Source organism: Periophthalmus magnuspinnatus, chromosome 19, assembly GCF_009829125.3.
Source record: "Periophthalmus magnuspinnatus isolate fPerMag1 chromosome 19, fPerMag1.2.pri, whole genome shotgun sequence".
Taxonomy (NCBI): domain Eukaryota; kingdom Metazoa; phylum Chordata; class Actinopteri; order Gobiiformes; family Gobiidae; genus Periophthalmus; species Periophthalmus magnuspinnatus.
The window spans coordinates 7,351,846-7,376,845 of NC_047144.1; the positions used below are offsets into that span (position 1 = coordinate 7,351,846).

At 41.2% G+C, this 25,000-nt stretch overlaps 4 protein-coding genes across 5 annotated transcripts in view; all 4 read left to right on the top strand.

The window, feature by feature from the left end:
* The window catches only part of LOC117387201 (protein FAM117A-like), a 6,390-nt gene extending 4,142 nt beyond the window's left edge, over positions 1–2,248 (top strand). The window contains exon 8 of the mRNA XM_033984637.2: positions 786–2,248. Within this exon, the coding sequence (XP_033840528.1) occupies positions 786–1,035 (250 nt within the window). The 3' untranslated portion in view covers positions 1,036–2,248. The remainder of the gene's footprint in view (positions 1–785) is intronic.
* Positions 2,249–2,522: 274 nt separating this feature from the next.
* Positions 2,523–4,178, top strand: ndufa4b (NDUFA4 mitochondrial complex associated b). The gene is made up of 4 exons (XM_033984638.2): positions 2,523–2,647; positions 3,424–3,512; positions 3,584–3,644; positions 4,043–4,178. Exons 1-4 carry the CDS (start codon positions 2,600–2,602, stop codon positions 4,097–4,099), a joined length of 255 nt encoding a protein of 84 aa, XP_033840529.1. The 5' UTR covers positions 2,523–2,599; the 3' UTR covers positions 4,100–4,178.
* A 1,047-nt stretch (positions 4,179–5,225) lies between these two features.
* On the top strand, positions 5,226–8,992 carry cenpt (centromere protein T). The gene is made up of 13 exons (XM_033985200.2): positions 5,226–5,525; positions 5,730–5,841; positions 5,912–6,047; positions 6,120–6,219; positions 6,340–6,476; positions 6,574–6,625; positions 6,716–6,861; positions 6,958–7,902; positions 7,983–8,141; positions 8,215–8,314; positions 8,417–8,569; positions 8,663–8,767; positions 8,840–8,992. Exons 1-13 carry the CDS (start codon positions 5,440–5,442, stop codon positions 8,964–8,966), a joined length of 2,358 nt encoding a protein of 785 aa, XP_033841091.1. The 5' UTR covers positions 5,226–5,439; the 3' UTR covers positions 8,967–8,992.
* Positions 8,993–9,293: 301 nt separating this feature from the next.
* spop (speckle type BTB/POZ protein) lies at positions 9,294–22,314 on the top strand. Of its 2 annotated transcripts, none has more exons than XM_055229624.1 (10): positions 9,294–9,565; positions 10,815–11,011; positions 11,327–11,448; positions 11,611–11,766; positions 11,841–11,964; positions 16,165–16,342; positions 17,362–17,417; positions 17,493–17,615; positions 20,239–20,381; positions 20,768–22,314. In XM_055229624.1, the coding sequence occupies exons 2-10, from the start codon at positions 10,934–10,936 to the stop codon at positions 20,910–20,912; spliced, it is 1,125 nt and encodes a 374-aa protein (XP_055085599.1). In that variant the 5' UTR covers positions 9,294–9,565; positions 10,815–10,933; the 3' UTR covers positions 20,913–22,314. The 2 variants fall into 2 exon arrangements, with proteins under 2 accessions (XP_055085599.1, XP_055085600.1); XM_055229625.1 differs by having other exon boundaries at positions 9,294–9,373.
* Positions 22,315–25,000: the final 2,686 nt, after the last annotated feature.

The window sequence follows — 25,000 nt, forward strand, 5'->3', positions numbered from 1 at the left end:
AATCAATTATTGAAGTAATTGTCAAATAATTTAGTAATGGAGTAATTGTACTATACACAGGACTATGGACAGACCCTAAAACATGTGCTGAGAGAAGTTTTTATGATTCAGGCAAAGTAGCAATGATATAAAGTTTTGATGAAACAACAGTTTTGTTTGTAATTGTATTTGGGTATCAGGATGAAGAAGCTTCACTTCTTTAGGTACAATTTTGTAAAAAAAAAAAATAAAAATCAAATTTATTTTGCGATCTAAACAACCAATTTAACTTGATCTAAATCTAAGCATCTTTTGATTAATTGATGTATTAAGCATTTAGCAAAATTGGTTTGCATTCCTTGCCACTTTGACTTGCTTGGTAGTCCTTGTAGATAGTTAAGAGAACTTGGATATACTTTTTAATGTTTATAAACAGAATGGATCCTAATAAATCACAAATGTTTTATTCTGGTGCAGAGTATTGATGTTTAGTAGTCCTATTGGATGTTTTCATTAGTCCCTACATTTACCCTATAAGCTAAAGTAAAATATATTAAACTTAATTTAATGTTATGCTGGACAAATTGCAAGAGAAAGACGCAAGCTTCAATAGGTAATGCATTGTTTTAAACACTTACAGGATGGATATTAAACTGTTTCTACAAGGCACTTTTGGGCTCAGCAATTACTTATGACTGAAACTAAACTAAAACCTTGCATTGATGAAAACTTGTATTTTATATTTTGTTTTTGTGCTCTTTCTTGCTCAGAATTCTTAGCTATTTTTCATGCTTTTATTTTTTTAGCACTGTGGATCAACCCAAATGCACTGCCATTGCCTCCTGTCCAGACCCGAAGAAGGTGAACTTTACTCCTCATGGCGGCTCTGCGTTCTGCCCTGTGAGTCTGCTGAAGCCCCTGCTGCCCTCCATGGACCTGTTGTTTCGCAGCCTGTCTGTGTCTCCAGCGAGCAATTTGGCAGACCAATCCCCCTCCAGTGGCAAAAACCCTGTTGGCTCTGTGATAGAGGCCTCTGGGGAGGGCCTGGCTTTCTGATTACACAAACTAGGATTGGGTTCATGGGGTAACTAGGAAACATTGTGATGAAGGGCTGTTGTGGTGGTGCTTTTCCTAAGACGTGATACAGAGTTCTTTCTTTTACTATACATGGCAGAAAATGAGCACAAATCTTATATTATTGCCTGTTTTTATGGATGTATGGCCTCTTAATTTTCCAAACATATGTTTTGGCCTGACATTCCTGATTATTTGGAGTTTACTAGCCTACTAAACCTACACATTTAAAATGATCCAAAGAACATCTGACACATTTCAAAATATGACATCAAAGCACACATTAACAAACCCTGTTTCCTTTTATTAATTTCATTTTTTGCCTGAATTGACTTGACTTTGCACCATTGGTGGTGCACAAAGCATGACAAATCTATTGGGTACTTTTTAGTTACCTAATTATAAATAAATTACAATATTAAAATCACAGACTTTTGAAGGCTGGGGGAAGTTTTGGGTAAAATTGATACCTAAAGCGTCAGCATTTCTGTTCATGCTTTAAATTTTCTTCTTGTTTGATTATAAAATGTAATGCTATTCTTGATGGATCATCTCATAGTGTATAGATTTGAGGTTTTCCATTGAGATGACTACCTAACAGGTTTTAGCGGTATATAGTTATAAACTTTAGTATTCTTTGAAGTTCTTTGCTTTTCCACTCTGATAAGTTGATATTTAGTTTTATTTCTGGTAGATATGTTTGCACAATTTGAACTTCTCTATTTGAGTTGCAATTCATATTTTTATATTCACTTTTGTACTTTGTAAATGTAAGGGTAGTAATGTGTATTTTTCTACATTTTTACCAACCTGCAACATAAGCTAAAATTGTTACTTTGCTAGATTTGTTGTGCCAGTATACTTAAGGCAGGTGTTAAATTTTGTATTGGGTGGATTTTTATGCACTTCCAGGAAAGGGTTTTTATGGAGATCGTATTAATTCCATATGTTGGTCCTGGGTTTACAGTCTGTGTGTCTGTGTGTGTGTATACAAATGCGATCATCTTACTAACCTTTTCATAGTTTTATTTACTTGGTGAAATCCTAATGAACTTATTTTTTCTGTCCGTTTAAATGTCTGAATTCTTTTGGATGTTTGGGGCATTGTTATCTCAGGTTCTGTGTTTAGCCCCCATCCACATTATGATGGTCAAATGTGTTGCTGAATATTAAATTTGTCCTAAGTTTGGATGTGCATTTGTTCAGACCTGTATTACTTCTGACATGATCGTAGATGGGGTAAATAGAATTTCTTCCTGGGGCTTTTTGTGCATGTTAAATCTGTTGTTAACCTCCAGATCTCAGTAGAACAATCCCTGTATTTCTTGAGCAGAAGCACAAGTGATGTTGTGGCCTGTAGTCAGACCCGTGCGTTGGCTGCGCTGGCACGGCGCGCGTACAGCTGTTGTCGTGATCGTGTAGGATTGGCTGAGCGTGTTGGAGGTGGTGCTGCGTGCGGTGGGCATTCAGAATTACTATAGGAAACACCAGAGGTACCTAGACAGGGTTTATTTTCGCCATAAGGAAGGTTTGCATTTCGTAAACCATGACGATGCTCTCGGTCGTGCGTAAACAGCTCAGAAGTCACCCCGCTGTGAGTATTTCACATTTCTCCTTTACGTTATTCAATAAAAGAGCCGTGACATTGAAATGTCTTCATGTGGGGAAGAGGGGGCGCAGAGTAGCTGCCATAACCATAGACTACAAACTATAAATGGCTAAAATAGCCCAAACAGCATTAAGATATTTTTTGGTGACAGTGGAGCAAAGCTTACATCTGTCAAAGCAATACGATGACACCTGGCGTTTCTTGCGCAAATGTGTCAATATAACATTGTATAGCCAGGCCTATGACAGGCCTATAGATGTAGGACAGATAACATGTCTTAACTACACTATGAGAGACAATACTGTAAGATTTCACTTCATGCCCAAGACGCATGTGTCTAGTCCTGTTACGGCCATATAGGCGCACAGTTGCGGCACGTAGTGCGTCTTCTGGGGTCTTCTTACAGGCGGGATTGTACACAAGAATAACACTGTACCTTTGATCCAAGGGCGACCCGGTCAACCGATTTATTTTACTGTGCTTTCCATGTTGCACAATTTTCATAAGCCCTATCCATCTGAACGCAGCGAAACGTCAAAATGAATTATGCTCTTTAGTGATTAGAAGACTAATTTAGCCTGTTGTTTTTTGTATGGTGTGCTACTGTTTGTCTCCTTCTTCATAGACAGACTATACTATAAAGTTTGTGGACCTCATTATGGGTCCCCAAACACTATGTTTTATGACTGATAAATGCCTATAGCCTATATTGCATTTATAGCTAATAAATTCATCTAAAATATATCTTACCTTTTACACAGCTCATACCTCTTTTTATCTTCATCGGTGGAGGGGCAACTATGAGCATGTTGTACCTGGCCCGGTTAGCTCTGAAAAACCCTGATGTCTCGTAAGTTAGTGCATACATTCACAAGATTACCTATGTCTTTCCCAATGCTGACACCTTTCGCTTTTGTGTAGATGGGACCGCAAGAATAATCCCGAACCCTGGAACAAGCTAGAGCCAAATCATCAGTACAAGGTAGGTCTACACTGTATGAGGAGCTGAGATGTCACAGTGTTTCAATGAGATTTTTGGGTCACTGGAATCATAACTGGTTCCAGAAAAATATGGGCATCTCTCTTTTACCAGGCACAAGGCTTATACCAGGCAAATTAAAGTCATTCTGTTTCATTCATTCATTCAGCCTATGTGAATTCATAATATCAGCAATATGGTGTATTTATCAAAATAACTTTTTAACTGAACAATTTCTGCTATTTGTGATACATTTTTCTACCTTTTTTTTTTTTCTAAATGGGCAAGGGTGCCGCTAGTAAAACTACTTGGACAACCCATGAATTCTCTCTTCTCACAATTGCATTTATTCTCATTAAACTAACATAATTTGTGTGTGTGTCCTTCTGTTTTCCTTGTAGCTTTTTGCAGTCAACATGGATTACTCCAAGCTCGAGAAGGACAGACCAGACTTTTAAATGTCACAATTTCCCTTATATGTATGAGAAACCTTTGCACTTTATGGCCAAATACTAATAAAATAATATATTGAGTGGACTACGATTTAAGCATTTTCTTTTACTATTGGAAGGTTATGCAAGAGCACCTCGGGACCCCAGTCTACCGTACATCTTCATCTAAAAGCCACTAACCATGCCTTTAGCTAAGATACTTACCTCACCATCTTCAAAGAAAATAAATGGTTTGAGAGGAGAGTTAAAGAGACTTTTTTTTTTTGTTAGGAAACATAATCCATCTTTGAACAGTAATGGAGGCCTTAAATGTAATTTATCTCCTATTTATAACTCTAGTCTCAGACCTAAATCAAAACAAGGAAAACAATAGTGATAGCCAGTATGCTAATGGTCATGAGAGCACCCATTAGGGGCCTGAACAATTATCCAAAATATGACTCGCACACAGTGCAGTTCAACAGACCTAATTAATAAACAAACAGTATGCAAACAGGTGTTAGTTTCAGTGTAATTGGCTCCTCCCTTCAGATAGATATAAGGCAGTATCCATCAGCGATCTGACTAGAAATGAAGAAGCTGCTTGGATGGGCAGTGAAACGTCTTCACTCCAAAACCTTTTGTCCAGTTGATAGAATAAAATTTTTCTTTTACTATTGGAAGGTTATGCAACTGAACATTATTAATGTAATTTATGTACTCAAACATGCAACAACAATTATTATATTTTCTGTTGTAGTAGATTATCAGACTGATTTGTTTTCATCTTCAGAAAGCTATTAGGCCTTATATCTACCTATCTATCATATATATATATATATATATATATATATATATATATATATATATATATATATATATATATATATGGGGGGGGGGGTACCTGTCCGGCATAAACCTTTGACTGTAGCATGGAAAGAAGACGCATATCTTTTATCTCTTGCATGTTTTAGTTTGTTATCTACAGACAGAATTGAATAATGAATAACAAGTGATAAAGTGACCGTCATCAGACAACAGAAGTCTATTCTTCAATGTTGCACCATAGCCTACAGATGGCGATGTTATCCATCAAACAAGTAGTTTCACAGTCATTTCAACGAAGAAAATGAAACATCGCGAGATTATAGGACAAACTTCAAAATACGCGGGATAAGGGCAGTAAGGGCTACACACGAAGTCTTACTGATTTAGGATAAATCTAATTCTAAATGATACAGCCGCTTAATTATTTTAGACTGTTGCACAGAGCTGTCTTTTGTTGATTCTCGTCTTCTGGGCTTGTGATTTTTGGAGATTTCCTGCCGTCCATGATAACAGTTACCTGAAGTTTACGTCTCGTCCAAATGGATTCAAGCGAAGATTTGTCCGCTCGGGTCCTGTTAAACCACATCCTAAACGTCGAGCCACCCAGGACTCCTCTAACCCGCAGGTATAATGTCATCATGAAAGAAATTAATTTTATATCGCTACAAAACATCAGCAGACCTAAACTGTCCCACTGATAATACAGCTCTCTGAGTTGTTGACCAAAACAAGTTCGATAGCTAATTTGCCACGTACTGTCCGTACATGTTCTGTTCTTTAATTTACCTTAAGGTGATCTAATGTATAAAATATGTGTACATTTCTTCAGTGTTGCAGCCAAAAGCAGTGCTCCCAGGCGCAGTGGTAGAAAAAGCAATGACCCGGGCGCGCACACTCCACAGGGGATGCTGAGGCGAAGTTTGAAAAATAAAATGCGGGAGGTTGGTGCCGAAGTCATTCTAAACCCACCACTCATGCTAGGCTAGCTGATACATCTGTTTTGTTTTTTAGAGTATTTCCAGCAAGGCAATTCCCAGTAAAGGAAGAACTGCATCTACTGTGTTAAAAAGGACTCCAGGTCAACCCTCCATGCTCTTTGATGATGGTGATACACCAAGGCAAATATTCAAGAACATCCTGCTTACTGGTATGAACATTCCATGACTGTCAAAAGACAGGAAATGACTAACATATCTAAAATGATGTTTTTTATTCTCAGAGCCTGTTAAATCCCCTGTAGTTAATGAGCATGTTACGTCACAGGAACAACTACCCAATCAGCCCTCTCCAGACTCCAGTCTACAAAGCAGACAGCCTAGGTGTGTGATGCTTTTGTATTGCAATCCATATTTTTGCAAAATTATCCGGTTAATCTGTATATAATAATACATATGTCTGGCATATTCATTTGAAACTAAACACATGGTGTTTATCCTCAGTATTGAACTCTCAGGACTGGAGCTTTCTGATTTAACTTTTGGTAATATTGAAACCACTGTAAAAAGACTCAATCGAAAGCGGCCCCATTGTAGTCTAAATGTTACTGCATTTGAAAAACGCCTCAAAGGAGAAAAAGGTAAGAACACAAATTAGTGGTGATGTACAGACAGTATATACAATACTTTAGATGATCATGTTTAATTAGAATATGTCAAATGCACGATTTTTCAAAGATGTAGCAGAAGAAGAATCATTAGAAGATCACTCTTCATTATCTTTGTCAAGGTAATCAGCACCTTACCATGGAGCAAATTGCAAAAATGTTTTTTTGGACAAAGTTGTGCATGTAAAAATCTGCTGCCTGTATTGTTAAAGCTCCACATCACTGAGTCTTAAGACGCCTTTTATTGATGTTCGCACGGAGAGAAAGGCTCTACAGAGAAAAGGATCCAACCACAGAAAGTTCTCAGAGGAAGACTTTGGAGCCGCTGTAGATAAAAGAGAAATGGGAAACCACCATGGTCAGTACTTTTTAATATATTTTTGTTAATAAACAATAGTTTTCTTTGTCTCATTGAATTCCATGAATTATGGATGTATATAATATTATATTTTAGGCACAAGTACTTCATCCCCTGGCCAACGTGGTGAAACCTGCTCTGAAGGTTTTACTTTGGGCCTAAGCAAAATCAGTGAACCTGATATTACTACAGATATTGTCCACTGTAATACTGCACTCTATGCCCAAAATGATGGCTTTATGTCAAATTATTCAACACTTGGAACACAAGATAAGCCCACAGTTATGGCATCCCAGATTCAGAGAGACTTGAGGGAGCAGCTGGATATTCCTCAGCAGCCCTATTCATTTCAATTGGAAGAAAATACTATGGCAGAGGTCCATGACCAAATCCAGTCCTTATCAACTCACACTGACATGCCTGAAGTCTCGGGTAAGGATGCACCATGCCTGCCTGAACAGGAGAAAAGTAAAGGAAACCGCACTTTTGATGTTGGTGATCTGGCAGAGTTGGAAAAGTTGGACGGTGTAGATGATCACAACTCTGGGGAGTCCAATTCTCAAACAGGAACAAACAACAATGCTGGAGCAGTGACATCTTCTCAAAGTGGGGATGAAGTAGACATTCAAAGTGAAAATCTTGGTGAGAGTGTGGATGTCAAAGAGCCCAAACAGAAGGATCCTGCAACTGAAGAGCAAAGTCACCAAATTAATGATGAAGAAGCTGTGCATGAAGAAGAGATGCAGTATGAAGAGGAAAATGAGGATGAGGTAGAGAATGAAAAGGATGAAAATGCAGGAAAAGGAAGTGAGGAAGAAGAGGGGGTGGAAGAGGCTGAATCTGATATGGGTGATGTTGAAGAGGGTGGAGAGGAGGCAGATAATGCTGTGGGAGACTTTGAGGATGACAGAATGGTGGAGGCATACTCACAGGAGGATGAAGATGGAAATTCAGGACACATCATTCGAAGAATGGTGTGTACAGATGAAGTGATGCCCATCCAAAATACTGATGCTGATTTTCCAGACAACACTGAAGCTGGTAAGGGCATGCACACATTTCTGCTTCAGAGAATATGCATTTTATTAAAGAAATGTTTCTCTTTTTGCTATATTTTATAGAAAGTTATGATATGGTTGAACCCTCAATTTACAAAGACATTGAAGCTGACCCCACTAAGATTAAGGAAAACACATTTCAGGAAAGCAGTCCATCAGATGAAGTTGAACAGGTGGAATACTCTGGGGGGGAGGAGGAGGAGGAGGAGGAGGGTAATGATGGTATGTTTTAGTTGATGCAGTATTTCACAATTTAATTTCAAACATTTAATGTTTTAATTGCTTCTCCTTACAGATTTCCCTGTTAAGACACCTGCATTTGTCAAACAAAAAAGGAATTTCTTAAATTATGATCCACAGGCTTCGCCTTTTGCTCCCAAGAATATTCAGCCCAGGTAACCCTTGATTTTGATTAGACACAAAAAAAAAAAAACCAAAAAAAACACTTACACACTACTCTTATATACTACTGAAGTTCTTTTTAAATGTGTTTCCAGTGATGCAGGTCCAAAATCTAAACAAAAAGCTCAGAGGAAACCCAGATCTCCAAAGAGTGATCCAAGCCTCCCCAAAAGCTACCTGATGAATGTGTTTAAGCATTTTGCCAAAACAAAAGTCTCGACAGATGTCTATCCTGTTCTAAAAGATGTGTAAGTACTGTTTGAAATGCATTTGAACTTTAAATGTAATTATTTAAATGGTATTTACTAGGTAACACAAGGGTATGTAAATTGTTTTTACAGAATGGACAAGTTTTTTGAGCGTCTAGCAAAAGACTTGGAGGCATATGCTCTACATGCAAGGAGATCCACAATAGATGTTGCAGATTGTGAACTTTTACTAAGAAGGTAGTTACATTCTTTGTGTCTAGTTTATTATACTTTATAATATTTGTAATATTTATTAAAATGTGTTTTTAGACAGGGCCAGGTTAATGATAAGGTTCCAGTGGAAGTTCTCATTGAAAAATATCTTCGCATGGAACAGCGCAAGATTTTGATTCCAGTTGCAACAAGTGGAAATGTGGTTTTTCCTAAAAGAAGATAAATGTTTTCATATTAACGTGTAGAAAGTCTTCCAATTAAGTGACTTTCAAATTGCATGCTCTTTTCATTTTAAATGTATATACTTGTACAAATAATTAAACTCTAAAGTGAAACTCTTATATTGTGCTGTATATTTGGCAAATCATAGTTGCACATCTCATCACAACTAATTTAAAATATTTTTGTTTTTCTCTATAGTTGTACTATCATGGTAAGTTGGAGACAAAGCACTAAAGAGTTGACTGTAAAGATACATAAAGTAAATAAAGGAAAAAACACTTCCTCCGAAGCAGCAGGTGGCGTTTCAAATGTCTACACGGGCTCGGCTCTTCTTACAGCTAACGCTAGCTCCTCAGCTAACAACAACACAAGAGCCCGTATTAGTGTTTTAATTTACCGATTAATAAGGTGAGTTTTTCGCCAATCGAAACTCTGTAACATTATATAAACATGAAAGGCTTCAAATGGCCGTGTAAACAGTTACATGTCCTATAGATTACCGCGCTGGTTGCGATATTTTTTTACCCTTTTTGTTAGGCATAGTGCTAGGTATAGCTTCAAGAAGAGTGCTAGTCGACAAGCTGCTTCCGAGCTATCGAGGTAAACATGAATTACATAACATCTTATACAATTTAGAAATATAAGCCAAGATCACAGTGTACATTTTAAATCCATTTCCATTTGGTATGTGGAAATGTGGCAATATTAAGTCATAATTACGTTGTCGTTTGTCAATATCTTTCATTTGCACCTGTTGTAATTAGTGCTTCACCAAAACCTCCCTGAACATGGTGTAAACTGATGTTTATTATATATGTGTACATAGTGTTGTTAGGTTTTCAACACCGCAGATTATCCCGTTTATCCCCCGGATAAAAGGGCTTTTGGCTAAGGTGAGGGTATAACGTGTGCATGCTGTTCCTATTTTCTATTCAAGAAAGATAACTTGTAAATTGCTCCATATTGTGTTGTATTTTTGATTTTCGCGTATAACATTTTAACGTCACTTTTCACAAGTTCCAGTCTATTAAAAGGTGTGTTGATTGACAGTTTAAATGCCTACTCACTGAGGCGAGAGAAAGTAACTGTTCCCCCTCTTACAGATTGGGTTTACTTTGAATTACTCTTATCTTCTTTAGATTCTCCTATTAATTTTAGACTTTTGCCAAATCAACTGTACTATTCATTAACATAATTGTTGATCTGCAAAATAATATTCTTCAAGAGTCACTCCTGCAATGCAGTGATTACATTAGACCTGTTCATATGACAAATAGATCATTTTGTCAGCTTTTTTTGCACTTTTTGTTGTCTGCACAAGTCATTTTTTCTTTGTTGTCTTATTATTTACATGCAAGTGTCGTTCAGTTCCTCTCTAACCTCTACAAATGTGTATTGCCATTGCACAGGCCGTCAAAGTGCCTCTCTTACAGAAAAAGCTGGTTGAAATTAGTTTTCATTGTTATGAAGCTGAACCATAAGTGAGCATGTTCAATTGGGTTATAAATTAAATATAACATGGCTGTTTGATTTATATAATGTTGTATAATGTAATGTTTACTTCCATTGTCAATAAGGTATATTTGTTCAGACCACAATGATGTACAGTCCTCACACCCATTTTGTTCCACATTTAAATCAGTTTTAAAGATATAAGGGCTTCATTTTGGCAATATATCACATTGTCAACATATCGCCGGCATGTCTCCTCAAGGGCCATCCATATAATCCCTACAACCCAAAGATAAAAACATCCTGTCTCTATTAATAAAAAAAAACAAAACATTGATCCTTTTAGTGTAATTGCCTTATGTTATCTGTTGTCTAACATACTGGCCTTTTTTCTTAGGGGACAAGCAGCTTCCACCTTGGCATGTATTGATGTAGATGAATGTTGAGGTGGAGGGCTGAGTGGAGAGGCAGTATTTCTTTCTATCCTTGTTGCACTGGACACCTGTCACGCTGGCAATGTCAAGAGTCCCGAGTCCCCCTCCCCCTGCGGAAATGTCCAGTGGGCCTGTGGCCGAGAGCTGGTGTTACACTCAGGTATTAAGTGGGATAAACTTAAAATTACTATTGTTGGAATGTGATTTTTTTGTAATATAGTCAGTTCAAGGGCTGTCCTTTTCTGGGTGTGAATCAAGTCATGACAGTTGACAACACAATCTATAATCTATATTTGCTTTAATTTATATTTGTTTTTAAATGTATTTTTAATCATTTTACATTGTTTCAATTTGTATTGTGTACGTATGTATGTACGGCGACCTTGTGAGCCTTGAAAGGCACCTAACAAATAAAATGTATTATTATTATTATTATTATTATGAACACTAATTTATTGAGTGATTCTTGGTCCAGATCAAAGTGGTGAAGTTCTCGTACATGTGGACCATTAACAACTTCAGCTTCTGTCGTGAGGAGATGGGAGAGGTCATCAAGAGCTCTACCTTCTCTTCAGGGGCCAATGACAAACTCAAATGGTATGTTCTTTTCCTTTTAAAACATGTCAAAGTAATTTTTACCTCTGATGATATCGTTAAAACATTGTGAGACTCTAGTATATGGTACATTTTGAAATAAAATGATAATTGGTGAAATAATTGATCCAAATACATTTTGTTTATCAATTCTTCCATCATCAGGTGTTTGCGAGTTAATCCAAAAGGCCTGGATGAGGAGAGTAAGGACTACCTTTCTCTCTATCTGCTGCTGGTCAGCTGTCCCAAGGCTGAGGTCCGAGCCAAGTTCAAGTTTTCCATTTTAAATGCTAAAGGAGAGGAGACAAAAGCTATGGGCAAGTTAGACACCACTGTAATGAAAGAAAACCCAATGTATTTAATTTAAACAAGTTGTGTTTGTTTCCTGCAGAAAGCCAGAGGGCGTATCGCTTTGTCCAAGGGAAAGACTGGGGTTTTAAGAAGTTCATCCGAAGAGACTTTTTGCTCGATGAGGCCAACGGTCTTTTACCAGATGACAAATTGACTCTTTTCTGTGAGGTACAATTGTCAACTAAGTTTGCTTAGATGCACAAGGTAATTACAATGAAATATGTTATTTTCTTTCCCTTGAACTGCCACCTTATCCTGGTGGGGTAGTTTGCGTACCTGAATGATCCTAGGAGCTATGTTGCCCGGGGCATTATGCCCCTGGTAGGGTCTCCTATGGCATACAGGTCCTAGGTGACAAGTCAGACTAGGAACAGTTCCCAATACCGTTACGATGAGAAATATAGCAAGGACTGTGACGTCGCCCGGTATGGTGCAGCTGGGGCCTCACCCTGGAGCCAGGCCTATGGTTGGGGCTCGAATGCGAGCGCCTGGTGGCCAGGCCTTTGTCCTCCTGTGGGCTCACCACCTGCAGAGGGTCTCATAGGGGTTGGGTGCATAGAGGACTGGGCAGCGGTCGAGGATGGGTGTCTCGATGACTGGTGTGGGCTTGCTCATTGCCCCACAGCTCAGCTGTCACGTGCTGGAGTTTTTCCCCCGGTGAATGAGAGGGTGGCGTCCCTGTGCCTTTAGGTCGGGAACAAGGCTCTCACTGTTGTGTCGGCGTATGGGCCGAACAGCAGTGTCATGTACCCAGCCTTCTTTGAGTCCCTGGAAGGGGTACTAGACAGTGCACCTGGGGACTCCATTGTTCTACTGGGGGACTTCAGCGCCCACGCGGGCAACGCCAGTGACACTTGGAGGGGCGTGATCGGGAAGAACGGCCTCCTCGATCTGAACCGAGCGGTGTTTTGTTATTGGACTTCTGTGCTAGTCACAGTTTGTCCATAACAAACACCATGTTCAAGGGTGGACAAAGGTGTCCATCAGTGCATGTGGCACCAGGACACCCTAGGTCGGAGATCGATGATCGACTTTGTCGCCGTGTCACTTGACCTTTGCCTGCGTGTCTTGGACACTCAGGTGAAGAGGGGGGCAGAGCTGTCAACCAATCACCACCTGGCTGTGAGTTAGATCTGCTGGCACAAGAAGAACCTGGACCAGTCTTCAACTCGCGCCTCTGGAAGAGCTTCTCCCATATCCCTGGGGAGGTTGGAGACATAGAGTCTGAGTGGTCCATGTTCTCCACCTCCATTGTTGATTCGGCTGAACGTTGCTGTGGTCGCAAGCAATGTTCCCTCTAATTTTTCATGAGTCTGAGCAAACACACAAACTCCCTGAGCGGTCCCATGGGCCACTGTGAGCAACATCAGACGTGTGCACTGTGGTCATGCTGCATCACATCCATCCAAGTTAAATGGTTTATTAAAAGAATCAAATTACCGCATTTACATTTCTGTTATAAGACTTTCAATTAAGTGCTTTAACCCACTTATACAATGAAAATGACAAAAATCTTGCTCATGACCTGTGTAGTATGTTAATGCTATTGGAAGTATAAATATTTAATTTGAACTATGGCAAAACATGAGCTTCCAACCAAACCAAGACAACTGTAAACTCCAATGTTGAAAACACACTTAACATTTTTATCATAGCTCTGACTTGTATTATGAGTATAAGTTCACTGTGTTAAGCTTTTGCTCTGCACTGAGTGAGATTGTCCTACTGTGTCTGGGAGACAGTCCGTTAACTCTTTTTCAGTAAATGACACGATCATTTTTTACAGCTCATAAACTAGTGACAGTCATATACACACTGAGAGGAATCTGTATCTGCACAGCTGCTCTATTACTGTACATTTATATATCATGTCAAAACACAATATAAAATGTATATTTGTATATAAAATATAGTCAAAACAAGTGGTATGGGCCAAAATAAATATATTTACAAACCACACACACACACACCCCCACACATTTCAAAATGTAAACAAATACACACTGGAGACTGAAAACACACTGTACATGATTGTACAGTGTGACAGTCTGTGATAGTGGGTCAATGGTTAGAGGTTGGAGGATCGAGTCTGTCAACTTCTGTCATTGCGTCCTTAGTTCTGTCATTGTGTCCTTAGGCAAGACACTTCACCCAAGTGGTGTGTGTGTGATGATTGGTGGTGGTTGGGGGGGGCGCAGATTGGCATTAGCTAATGCTAATGATTACGCATATATTTGACCCACAATTACGTCAATAGCAGAATAAACCACGCTTATAAACCGCTCCGGGCCGAGATGCCTCTAGTTTAACTTGTACAAACATCCACAGTGTCCTCGGTCACATACTTCCTTTGTTTTGTCTGTTTCGTCATGTTTAAAATGCAAAACTGCTACAAAACAGTGCGCCCGAGGGCGGGCCGTCGGGACGTTAAGGGGTTAAACACTTAGCATCATTAGCATCATTGGAATCATTAGCATCATTGGAATCATTAGCGAGTTTTCACTCCACATCGGCCACATCGGCTAAGACTCTGGTAGCGGCGCATGATGACATCTGTCAATGACGTTGATAAGATGCGCAAATACGTATGTGAATCACATAATTGGCTGGAGCAGCTCGTCACTGGTCACACTCACTGACTCACACTGAAAAATAGCGCCGAATGAATTGTTGTGTGTTTATTTTATTTTCAATTCTGGTTCGATTTTTTTGTGCACAGCACAGATTTTCTGTGCAATTGTGCACGTGCGCAGCTTGGATGGAACAGTGGTCGTAAGGTTTTTGGTGCCTGTCGCGGTGGCTATCCCCGAACCCGGTGGTGGACGCCGGAAGTAAGGGATGTCGTCAGGCTGAAGGAGTCCTATCAGGCCCTGCTGGCTTGTGGGACTCCTGAAGCAGCCGATAGGCACCATCGGCTGGGAGGAGTTCGGGGAGGCCATGGAGGAGGACTATCAGTCGGCCTCGAAGAAATTCGGGCAAACCATCCGACGCCTCAGGAGGGTGAAGCAGTGCTTAACCAACACTGTTTACAGTGCAGGCAGAGAGCTGCTGACCTCAACTGGGGACGTTGTTGGGCAGTGAAAAGAATACTTTGAGGATCTCCTCAATCCTACTGTCACATCTTCCAGCTCTATACTCTCCATCGGGTCCTCGAAGGCTCATGGGAATTTTCCCAACCACATGTGTTTTCTGGACCTGGAAAAGGCATTCGACCGTGTCCCTCGTGGTGTCCTTTGGGGGTGCTCTGGGAGTATGGGGTCCGGGGCCCTTTGCTAAGGCATGTCCGGTCCCTGTATGACCGGAGCAGGAGCTGTGTTCGCATTGCCGGCAGTAAGTTAAACCTGTTCCCAGTGCTTGTTGGACTGCGCCAGGGCTGCCCTTTGTCACCGGTTCTGTTCATTATATTTATGGACAGAATTTCTAGGCGCAGTCAGGGGCTGGAGGGGGTCTGGTTCAGGAACCACAGGATCTCATCACTGCTGTTTGCAGATGTTGTTGTCCTGATGGCTTCGTCTAGCCAGAACCTGCAACAGGTAATGGGGTAATTTGCAGCCGAGTGTGAAGCGGCTGGGATGAGAATCAGCTCCTCCAAATCTAAGGCCATGGTTCTCGACCGGAAAAAGGTGGTTTGCTCTCTCCGGCTGGCTGGAGAGTCCTTGCCTCAAGTGAAGGAGTACAAGTATCTCGGGGTCTTGTTCACGAGTGAGGGAAGGATGGAGCTTGAGATTGACAGGCGGATCGGTGCAGTGTCTGCAGTGATGCGGTCACTGTATCGGACCGTTGTGGTAAAGAAGGAGCTGAGGCGAAAGGCAAAGCTCTCGATTTACCGGTCAATCTACGTTCCTACCCTCACCTATGGTCATGAGCTCTGGGTAATGACCGAAAGGACAAGATCGCGGATACAAGCGGTCGAAATGAGTTTCCTCCGCAGGGTGGCTGGGCGCTTCCTTAGAAAGGAGCTCTGTCACACAGGAGGAGTTCGGAGTAGAGCCGCTGCTCCTCCATGTCGAGAGGAGCCAGTTTGAGGTAGCTCGGGCATCTGTTCCAGATGCCTCCTGGACGCCTCCCTAATGAGGTGTTCCAGTCACGTCCCACTGGGAGGAGGCCCCGGGGAAGACCCAGGACACGCTGGAGGCTATGTCTCTCGGCTGCCCTGAGAAAGCCTCGGGATCCTCCCGGAAGAGCTGGAGGAAATGTGTGTGGAGAGGGAAGTCTGGGCCTCCCTGCTGAAACTGCTGCCTCTGCGACCTCGGCCCCGGATAAAGAGGAAGAAAATGGATGGATGGAAACATGTTATTTTATCTATTGTTCCACCTCGGTCTTGTTTTGAAAATTAACAATTTCTTCAACAAAACTGTCTATTTCCAGGTGAGTGTGGTGCAGGACTCCGTCAACATATCAGGCCAGAACACAATGAACATGGTGAAGGTGCCTGACTGCCGGTTAGCAGACGAGCTGGGAGGCCTGTGGGAGAACTCGCGTTTCACAGACTGCTCCCTTTGTGTAGCTGGACAGGAGTTTCAGGCCCACAAAGCCATTTTGGCAGGTACAGACATGAGCACAACACACCCCTTATGCAATAGCTTTGTTTTTGTAACACCGATTGAAAGGTTATTGATTATGAAATTTGCAATTGTTGTCCGTAAGTTGTCCCTCACTAAAATGTGGTTCACCTTCACTGTTTCGCAGATTTTTTTGGTGCAATTTTGCATTCTTTTTTACAACGTATGTGTTCTGTGTCCTTATTGGCTAAGGGACTGTAGACCATTGTCAATCTCCTCCGTGCCATGTCTCCTGTACAGTACAGAATGTGTTCAGCCAAATTTACATAAATGTTCGATCGCAGTGTGACTCTGAAGTGCTGTATGTTTGCAAGTTTTCTCCCTGACAAAACCTACGATGTCGATGAAATGTTTTGCACCGACAAAGGCACCTACAAAGGTTTGAACTTTGAGAGTGTTTAAACAAGAGAGAAATGTGAGAAAATGTTAATTCCTGTGTGAGAAAAGTGTGTGGTGAGGGGTTTTACAGCCTTAAAACATATATAATACAGCTGTCCCTGGTTCACCTTTTGTGGCCTTGCTGTTTCAGAGATTTTTTTCATGCAATTTTGCATGCTTTTTTTTAACATTGTATGAATGCGGGGACTGTAGACCATTGTGAATCAATCATCAGTCTCCTCGGTGCCGTGTCTCCTGTACAGTACAGAATGTGTTCAGCCAAATTTACATAAATGTTTGATCGCAGTGTGACTCTGAAGTGCTGTATGTTTGCAAGTTTTCTCCCTGACAAACCCACAATGTCTACACCGACAAAGGCATCTGTGGTTGCAGCCTTAAAACGTATATAATAATTGTAAAAAATAAAGCTGACTACTTCATGGATTTCACCTATTGCGGGTTATTTTAAGAACATAACCCCCGCAATAAACAAGGGACCAATGTATGGACACCTGTCCATACATTGGTCCCAAAATTTAAAAAATCCAGCTGCAATTTTTATCTCCAAAATGCTTGTATTTGGTCTGTTTTTATGATGATTAAGATTATCTTATGTGTTTTACAGCACGCTCACCAGTGTTCAGTGCGATGTTTGAACACGAGATGGAAGAGAGCAAGAAGGTATCAAACATTTTGACAAAAAAATTCTAATATGATGAAGAGACTGGGATTATGTATTATATTTCTATCTTTTAGAACCGTGTGGAGATCAATGATGTGGAGCCAGAGGTCTTCAAAGAGATGATGTGCTTCATTTACACAGACAAGGCTCCAAACTTGGACAAGATGGCGGATGATCTACTTGCAGCAGCTGATAAGGTAACACAAGTTATCTCAATATAATCTTGCGGCAATATGGCTTGGCAATATGTGCATTTTTGTTTGGGCATATCAACTTTTGGATTTTTTCACACTTTGTCTCACGTTACCCACTCTTCTTTCTGACTCCAAATGGCACTTATGCACCCTGAAGAAGCAGTGCAGAAACGTATTGGTGAATTTTTAAAACTTACAGCCATGTACACATAAAGCTTTCTTAATCATCACCATCAAGAGTGCCTTGAAGTTCTTTGCCTACATTTTCCATGTTAATGGCATCATCTACCTATTTTGACAGACTCATTATTCACTTCTATTCACATAACATAATTTTTTTCAACAAAAGGGCCCGTGCAACCCTTGTGACCACGGAAGGGCACTTCACAGTGGGAGAGCTGCATATCAACCTTAGCTTTATATGTAATTCAATATTTACAGTGTCTTGTTGGGGATAAATGTTTGCAGCCCATTGTAACTTTGCTGGGGCCGCTGGAGAGTCATTTTTACAGATAGAATTTTAAGCCACACATCATTTTGTCCAGCTCATCAAAATACACAGATGCTACATTGGGTTTGTTTGAATCCGACAATGTTTGTCAAAGTTAGAGAAATCTTTATGTTTTCAAAATGGCTGTTTCATTAAGAGCTCATCATGATCACACCCTGAGACTTATGTAAATTATTTTTAACAACTTTTGACCCCATATATGTCCTGATGGTGCTGCCTCAGTTTGGAGTTCATCGGATAAAAACCCTAGACCGAGTTTGTTAAAGTATGAGTGCTAGATTTTGGACATCTGTATAATTAATTTCAAAATGAATTCAAATTACATCTGTGCAGGGGGGCTATTTTTAAAGATAGAAGTTTAAGTAGCATATCATTATGTCCAGTTCATTAAAATACACAAACACCACATTAGGAAGTTTTAATCTGAAAACATTTGCAAAGCTTCAAGGGATTTTTTTACTTTCAAAATGGCCGCTTTGTTAAGAGCTGATCATGACCACACCCTGAGACTTATACAAATTCTTGGCTTTTTGGTTCAGAATCTCAAAAAGCCTGTCTGTACCAAATTTCCTTCGTCTATACAGAATATTTGGCCCTATTTTATCTTTGTAAGGGCTGCTGGAGGGACTTTTTTAAAGATTCAAATCTAATTCACACATCATTATGTCCAGTTCATCACAATACACAAAAGCTACATTGGGTTCATTTTTCCAAGAGTTACAGGTATTTTTAAGATTTCGAAATGGCTTTTTCATTAAGAGCTTGTTATGACCATATCCTCGAGCTTATGTAAATTCTTTGAACAACTTGTGATCCCAGATATGTCCTGATGATGCCTTTGGACGTCTCAAGTTTGACCCAATATGGCTGATGTCCTGTGTGGTTTAAGTCAGGGCCATAATATACTTTTTTCCTCTATCTCAAGATACTCTATGTACCTGCCAAGTTTTATGTGCCCACAATGAAAAAATAGGCTCCAATCTTGTAATGTATTTAAATTTTCCAGAGGGCACCATCGAGCCATCCTGCAAAGTACATTCTAGGCAATGCTATGTAACTTAAATTTGAGTCGATCTCTAATTTTGTGCCGATTTTCGGGGTTTTTTGAGCAATTTTTCTTTCACTCAGGAAGGATTAAGTTGGCGGAAAGGAAGAATAATAATAATTTTTTTCTTCAATTTTTTATGCCTAAACGATAAAAGTTAGAATGAAGTTATGAAGAGCCTCTCTGTAAATTCTTTCTCACGTCCATGACTAATAGTCCATAGACAAATGGCTTTGGAATTTTTTTTAATGAAATTTGAATTTTTTAACAAAAATTTCCATTTAGTTGAAAAAAATTGCTATGACCATGATCAACATTTTATTTAAAATATAACTGGTAACCCTTTATTACCCTTGGGGTTTGTGTCTTCTTGCCAAGTTTGAAGTGTTTCTTTTATGAAAACTGTTGGAGGAGATGTCAAAAGATTACAGTGAGTGTCAAGTGTGGGTCGCCCAGGCCTTTCTGTGTGGAGTTTTTCATGTTTCTCCCCATGTCTGGATGGGTTTCCTCCAGGTACTCCTGTTTCCCCCATCAACCAAAACATGAACGCCCTTCGAGACAACTGTTGTTGTGATTTTGGGCGTTACAAAAATAAATGAATTGAATTGAGTGATTTTGTCAATATCGGGTTTGATCCAATATGGCTGACTTCCTGTGGGGTTTAAGGTGGGGCCATAATGTAATTTTTTACATCTCCTGACATGACCTATTTTTGATGCCAAGTTTAATTTGTCTACAATGACATTTTTCTGGTCCCAGTTCTCATTGGTGCCATGTAAATCAATTTTTGATGTGCTGTTACTTAGCCGTCTTTCATTATTTTTTTTCAGGGGCTTCACTCAAAATTAGAGCTCACTGAACTCTAATTTTAGCTACCACTTATTTGTCTATACATGATTGTTCACTGCTTGATTTTTGTGGTTTTCTCCAAAATTGTACAAATACAATAGGGCTCTTGCACAAGTGCGAGGTGTACAAGTCGCTGACTCGCCCTCCTCGCACATTTGTGCTCGGGCTTAATTATGAAATGGCTATAAAAAGTGTTGACTAGTATTTTGTGTGTTCTCCAGTATGCTCTTGAGAGACTGAAGGTGATGTGTGAGGATGCTCTGTGCACCAGTCTCTCGGTGGATAACGCTGCAGAAATCCTGATCCTGGCCGATCTGCACAGTGCCGACCAGCTCAAAACACAAGCTGTCGACTTCATCAACTAGTAAGAACATCAATATCCATGATATTGTTTTCAAGCAGACATACACTCAGAAGCATTGGTTGACAAATGGTTCTTAAGGTACAATACTAGTCTGGATGACTAGATCTACTTTGATGGTCAGCTGGAGTGAGGTGGGTGGGTGGCACCACTACAAGCCATTTGGTAATTTCATACATCAGAAAAAGTTGTTTTGATGCATATCTGTTACACAAAGTTGGTGTTAGTAGTGTTTGCTGGTGGTGTAGTGGTTTAAAGCATCGCAAATAACTTGGTTGTTCACATTTGGCCGTGATGGCTACAACCATTTGCCAAATATCTCTACCCTCTCTTCACGCCATCTGTCATGTCCTTATAATGAACCCCTAAATCTTTCTTTTCTTTTTTAGCCATGCTGCCGAGGTGATGGAGACTGCAGGTTGGAAGTCCATGGTGGCATCCCATCCTCACCTTGTTGCTGAAGCTTACCGCTCACTTGCCTCAGCGCAGTGCCCCTTTCTGGGGCCCCCTCGAAAGCGACTCAAACAGTCGTAACCTCTCCTCACCCTGACTCTGAAACTCATACACATAAATACACAAACCCTCCCTCAACACAGGAATAACCTCTGCCCTTGCTGTTACCTACCACACTACCTACAGCCTGTTATCGAACTGCCCTTCTGTCCCACCCGAATCTGCTGTATTTAGTTTCCTCTGAGGACATAGGGAAAAGGACAAGGGGGAGATGGAGGAAAGGAACAGTTTGGACTTGTTTGTGGTTTACAAAAATACACAACCACCCTCCACTTCACTCCTCAGCTGTCTGAGATTGTGCTCTTGTACATGTTTAAACCTAAAATCCTGTGACATCAAATGCTACTTCCTGTTGGGGATCTGGATTCTGTATAGGAGGATGAACTTTTATCAATTGCAATGGGGGCCAACTGTTTGGGTATTCCGCTGCCCTCCAATGGTAAGCGTGGATTAATCAAGTCTTATTTCCTGCCCGTTTTGTGTGATGTTGAAGAATAAGAACTTAAGTTAACTTGGGTGTTTGTTGAACTGCAAAAAAAATTAAGTGAGCCTGTTAGTTATACAGAACTTGAAGCCCCCGCTGAAGACAACCAAGGGCTATAATCAACCTGAAGAAGAGGGACAAAATCATTTAATTTTCCCAAAGAAAGTTGGGAAACATTGCACTAAAGTCACAGGTCACTCAGTATCAACCCCTACCAGCAGTCAAGTAGAAATACACAAGCACAGTGTCATGGACTAAAGACCAGTTAAATGACCAATAACAAGTTCCCTTTAAGATTTCTCAACAAGCATATGTGTGTAATCCATTTATTCTCTGCATTAAACAACATCACTTTTTAAATCGTTAAGATAATTACAGTAAATGGGACACAGAAAAGGGCAATGCACAAGTGGATGTTGCTGTTAAACATGTGTATTTTATGTCTGGATTTGTCTTCATCCCTTCAAGTAATGTCCAAGATGTCAATTTATAACATATAAAAACTTTATTCAAATTGACATTAATATTCAAACAAACATGTTAACTTTAATTTAAATCTCAAATTTGCAGTTTCTTTTCAGACGTGTCATGTATATTTTTTCCATAGAAATTTGTACAGACACAAGTGATTTTGAAGTTGTGTGTAAACAATAGTATTTTCAACAGTTCAAATGTTTTCTTTACAGACTTGAAGCCTGAGGGAAACTCTGATCATGAGTGAACACGTTTTAATGTTCATAGTTAACAGAACTTGAAAATGGCCACACAGGCCCAACATTAAATCAGTTTGAAAGTTATTGTTTGGTGGAAAATGGTAATTGATAGAAGGAATACTTGATGTTTCTTTCCTGTAGATATTGATAATTATGAAAAGACAATTAGTTATTGCCATTTTTGTTCTCAAAACAATAAACCACAGCTATTTTGTATTTAAAAGCATCTGTCTTTTTGCTTGTTTTTATTGAATCAGTAATAGTGATATATCAAGGAAAAATAACTTGTATATGAATAAATGTGTATATATATATATATATATATATATATATATATATATATATATATATATAGCAGTCCAAGCAGAGACTCCCAGACTTCCCTTAGCCCAGACATGTCCTTCAGCTCCAAGGCATTCCCAGGCCAGCCAAGAGACATATTCCCTCCAGCGTGTTCTGAGTCTTTCCCGGGACCTCCTCCCGTGGGACATGCCCGGAACACTTCCCTAGGCAGGTGCCCAGGAGGCATCCTGAGCAGATGCCCGAACCACCTCAGCTGGCTCCTCTTGACGAGCAGAAGCAGCGGCTCTACTCTGAGCTCTTCCCGTGTGACTGAGCTCCTCACACTATCTCTAAGGGAGCACGGATCACGGATGCTCCCTGCTTGTATCCGTGACCTTGTCCTTTCGGTCATTACCCAGAGCTCGTGACCATATTTTATTTACTTATTTATTTACTTGACAGGGACAGTACATTGAAAACATTGCCACCAAATAGGTCACCAATGATCATGTACATAAGGCTTGTAGCCACAGGTTAATTTGCAGCTCCCGTCCCTGGTTAGGCTTTTAAAGGATAGAAAACAACAAAAATAACACACAGATACAGGACAAAAAACAAAACAAGAACATTAAAAGCATTGGTCCCCCTTTCCCTACTATATCCAGCTTTAGTGTTCACATTTCTGATTGTCTTTAAGCCACTTTTTTACTTTTGTGGAAAAAGTCTAATGTCCGTCTGTGACTTGAACTCCAGAGGCAAAGAGTTCCATAGATGTGAAGCCTTCACTGAAAATGCTGTTTGACCTAGAGCTGTACGGCACCTCCTCACTCTGCAGCTCCCACTCACAGCAGCTCGAGTCCGTACACCTTCAGTGCTATAAGTCTGAATATGTTTATAGGTGAGGTTAGGAACGTAGATTGACCGGTAAATCGAGAGCTTTGCCTTTTGACTCAGCTCCTTCTTTACCACAACAGTCCGATACAGTGACCGCATCACTGCAGACGCTGCACCGATCCGCCTGTCACGCTCCATCCTTCCCTCACTCCCTAAATCCCGATATACTTGAACTTCTCCACTTGGGGCAGAAACTCTCCACCTTCCCGGAGCCACCTTTTCCGGTCGAGAACCATGGCCTCGGATTTGGAGAAGCTGATTCTCAACCCAGCTGATTCACACTCGGCTGCAAAACCGCCCCAGTGCCTGCTGTAGGTCTTGGCTCGATGAAGCCATCAGGACAACATCATCTGCAGCGATGAGATGCTGTGGTTCCCGAACCAGACCCCCTCCGGCCCCTGACTTTACCTAGAAATTCTGTCCATAAATATAATGAACAGAACCGGTGACAAAGGGCAGCCCTGGCGGAGTCCAACAAGCACTGGGAACAGGTCTGACTTACTGCCGGCAATGCAAACACAGCTCCTGCTCTGGTCATACAGGGACCGGACAGCCCTTAGGAAAGGGCCCCAGACCCCATACTCCCAGAGCACCCCCCAAAGGACACCATGGTCGAATGCCTTCTCCAGATCCACAAAGCACATGTGGTTGGGCAAACTCCCATGAACCCTCAAGCACCCGATGGAGAGTGTAGAGCTGATCCAGTGTTCTGCGACCAGGACGAAAATCGCACTGCTCCTCCTGAATCCAAGGTTCGACTACCGGACGGATTCTCCTCTTCAGTACCGCACCTTTACCAGGAAGGCTGAGGAGTGTGATTTCCCTGTAACACACCCTCCAGTCCCCCTTCTTTTATAGATGGACCACCACCCCTGTCTGCCAGTCCAGAGGTACCGTACCGTAAGCACTGCTTCAGCAACACTGAGGCGTTGGACGGTTTGCCAGAATTTCTTTGAAGCTGTCCGATAGTCCTCCTCCATGGTCTCCCTGAACTCCTCTCAACCCCAAGTTATTGCCTCCGCGACATCACGAGCCGCAGCACGCTTGGTCTGGTGGTACTAGTCAGCAGCCTCAGGAGTCGCACAAGCCAACAAGGCTCAATAGGATTCCTTCTTCAGCCTGACGGCATCCCTTACTTCCGTTCTCCACCACCAGATTCGGGGGTTGCCCGTGCAACAAGCACCACAGACCTTACGACCACAGCTATGAGTGGCCGCGCTGGCAATAGAGGCAGAGAACTTGGCCACGCTTGGCCTGCCAGGTCCAACTCACCACCAGGTAGTGATTGGTTGACAGCTCTGCCCTCCTCTTCACCCAAGTGTCCAAGACACGTGGCCGGAGGTCAGATGACACAACAACAAAGTCGATCATCAACCTCCGACCTAGGGTGTCCTGGTGCCACGGGCACTGATGGGCTGAGCTGTGGAGCAATAAGCAAGCCCACACCAGCTCATCGCCTCTCCCTGCGGGCAACGCCAGAGAAATGGACAGTCCAGCCTCTCTCAAGGAATTAGGTTCCAGAGCCCAAGCTGTGCATGGAGGTGAGGCCAACTATATCTAGCCGGTAACACTCAAGGAGCTCCTGCTCTTTCCCCCCCAGTGAGGTGACATTCCGTGTTCTCAGAGCTAGTCTTCATGTCCAGAGATCCGGTCGCCGAGGCCCCTGCCTTTGACTGCCGCCCATGTTCCAGCCCCATGTTTCCAGTGCTTCAGGTATGGGCCAAATATATATATAT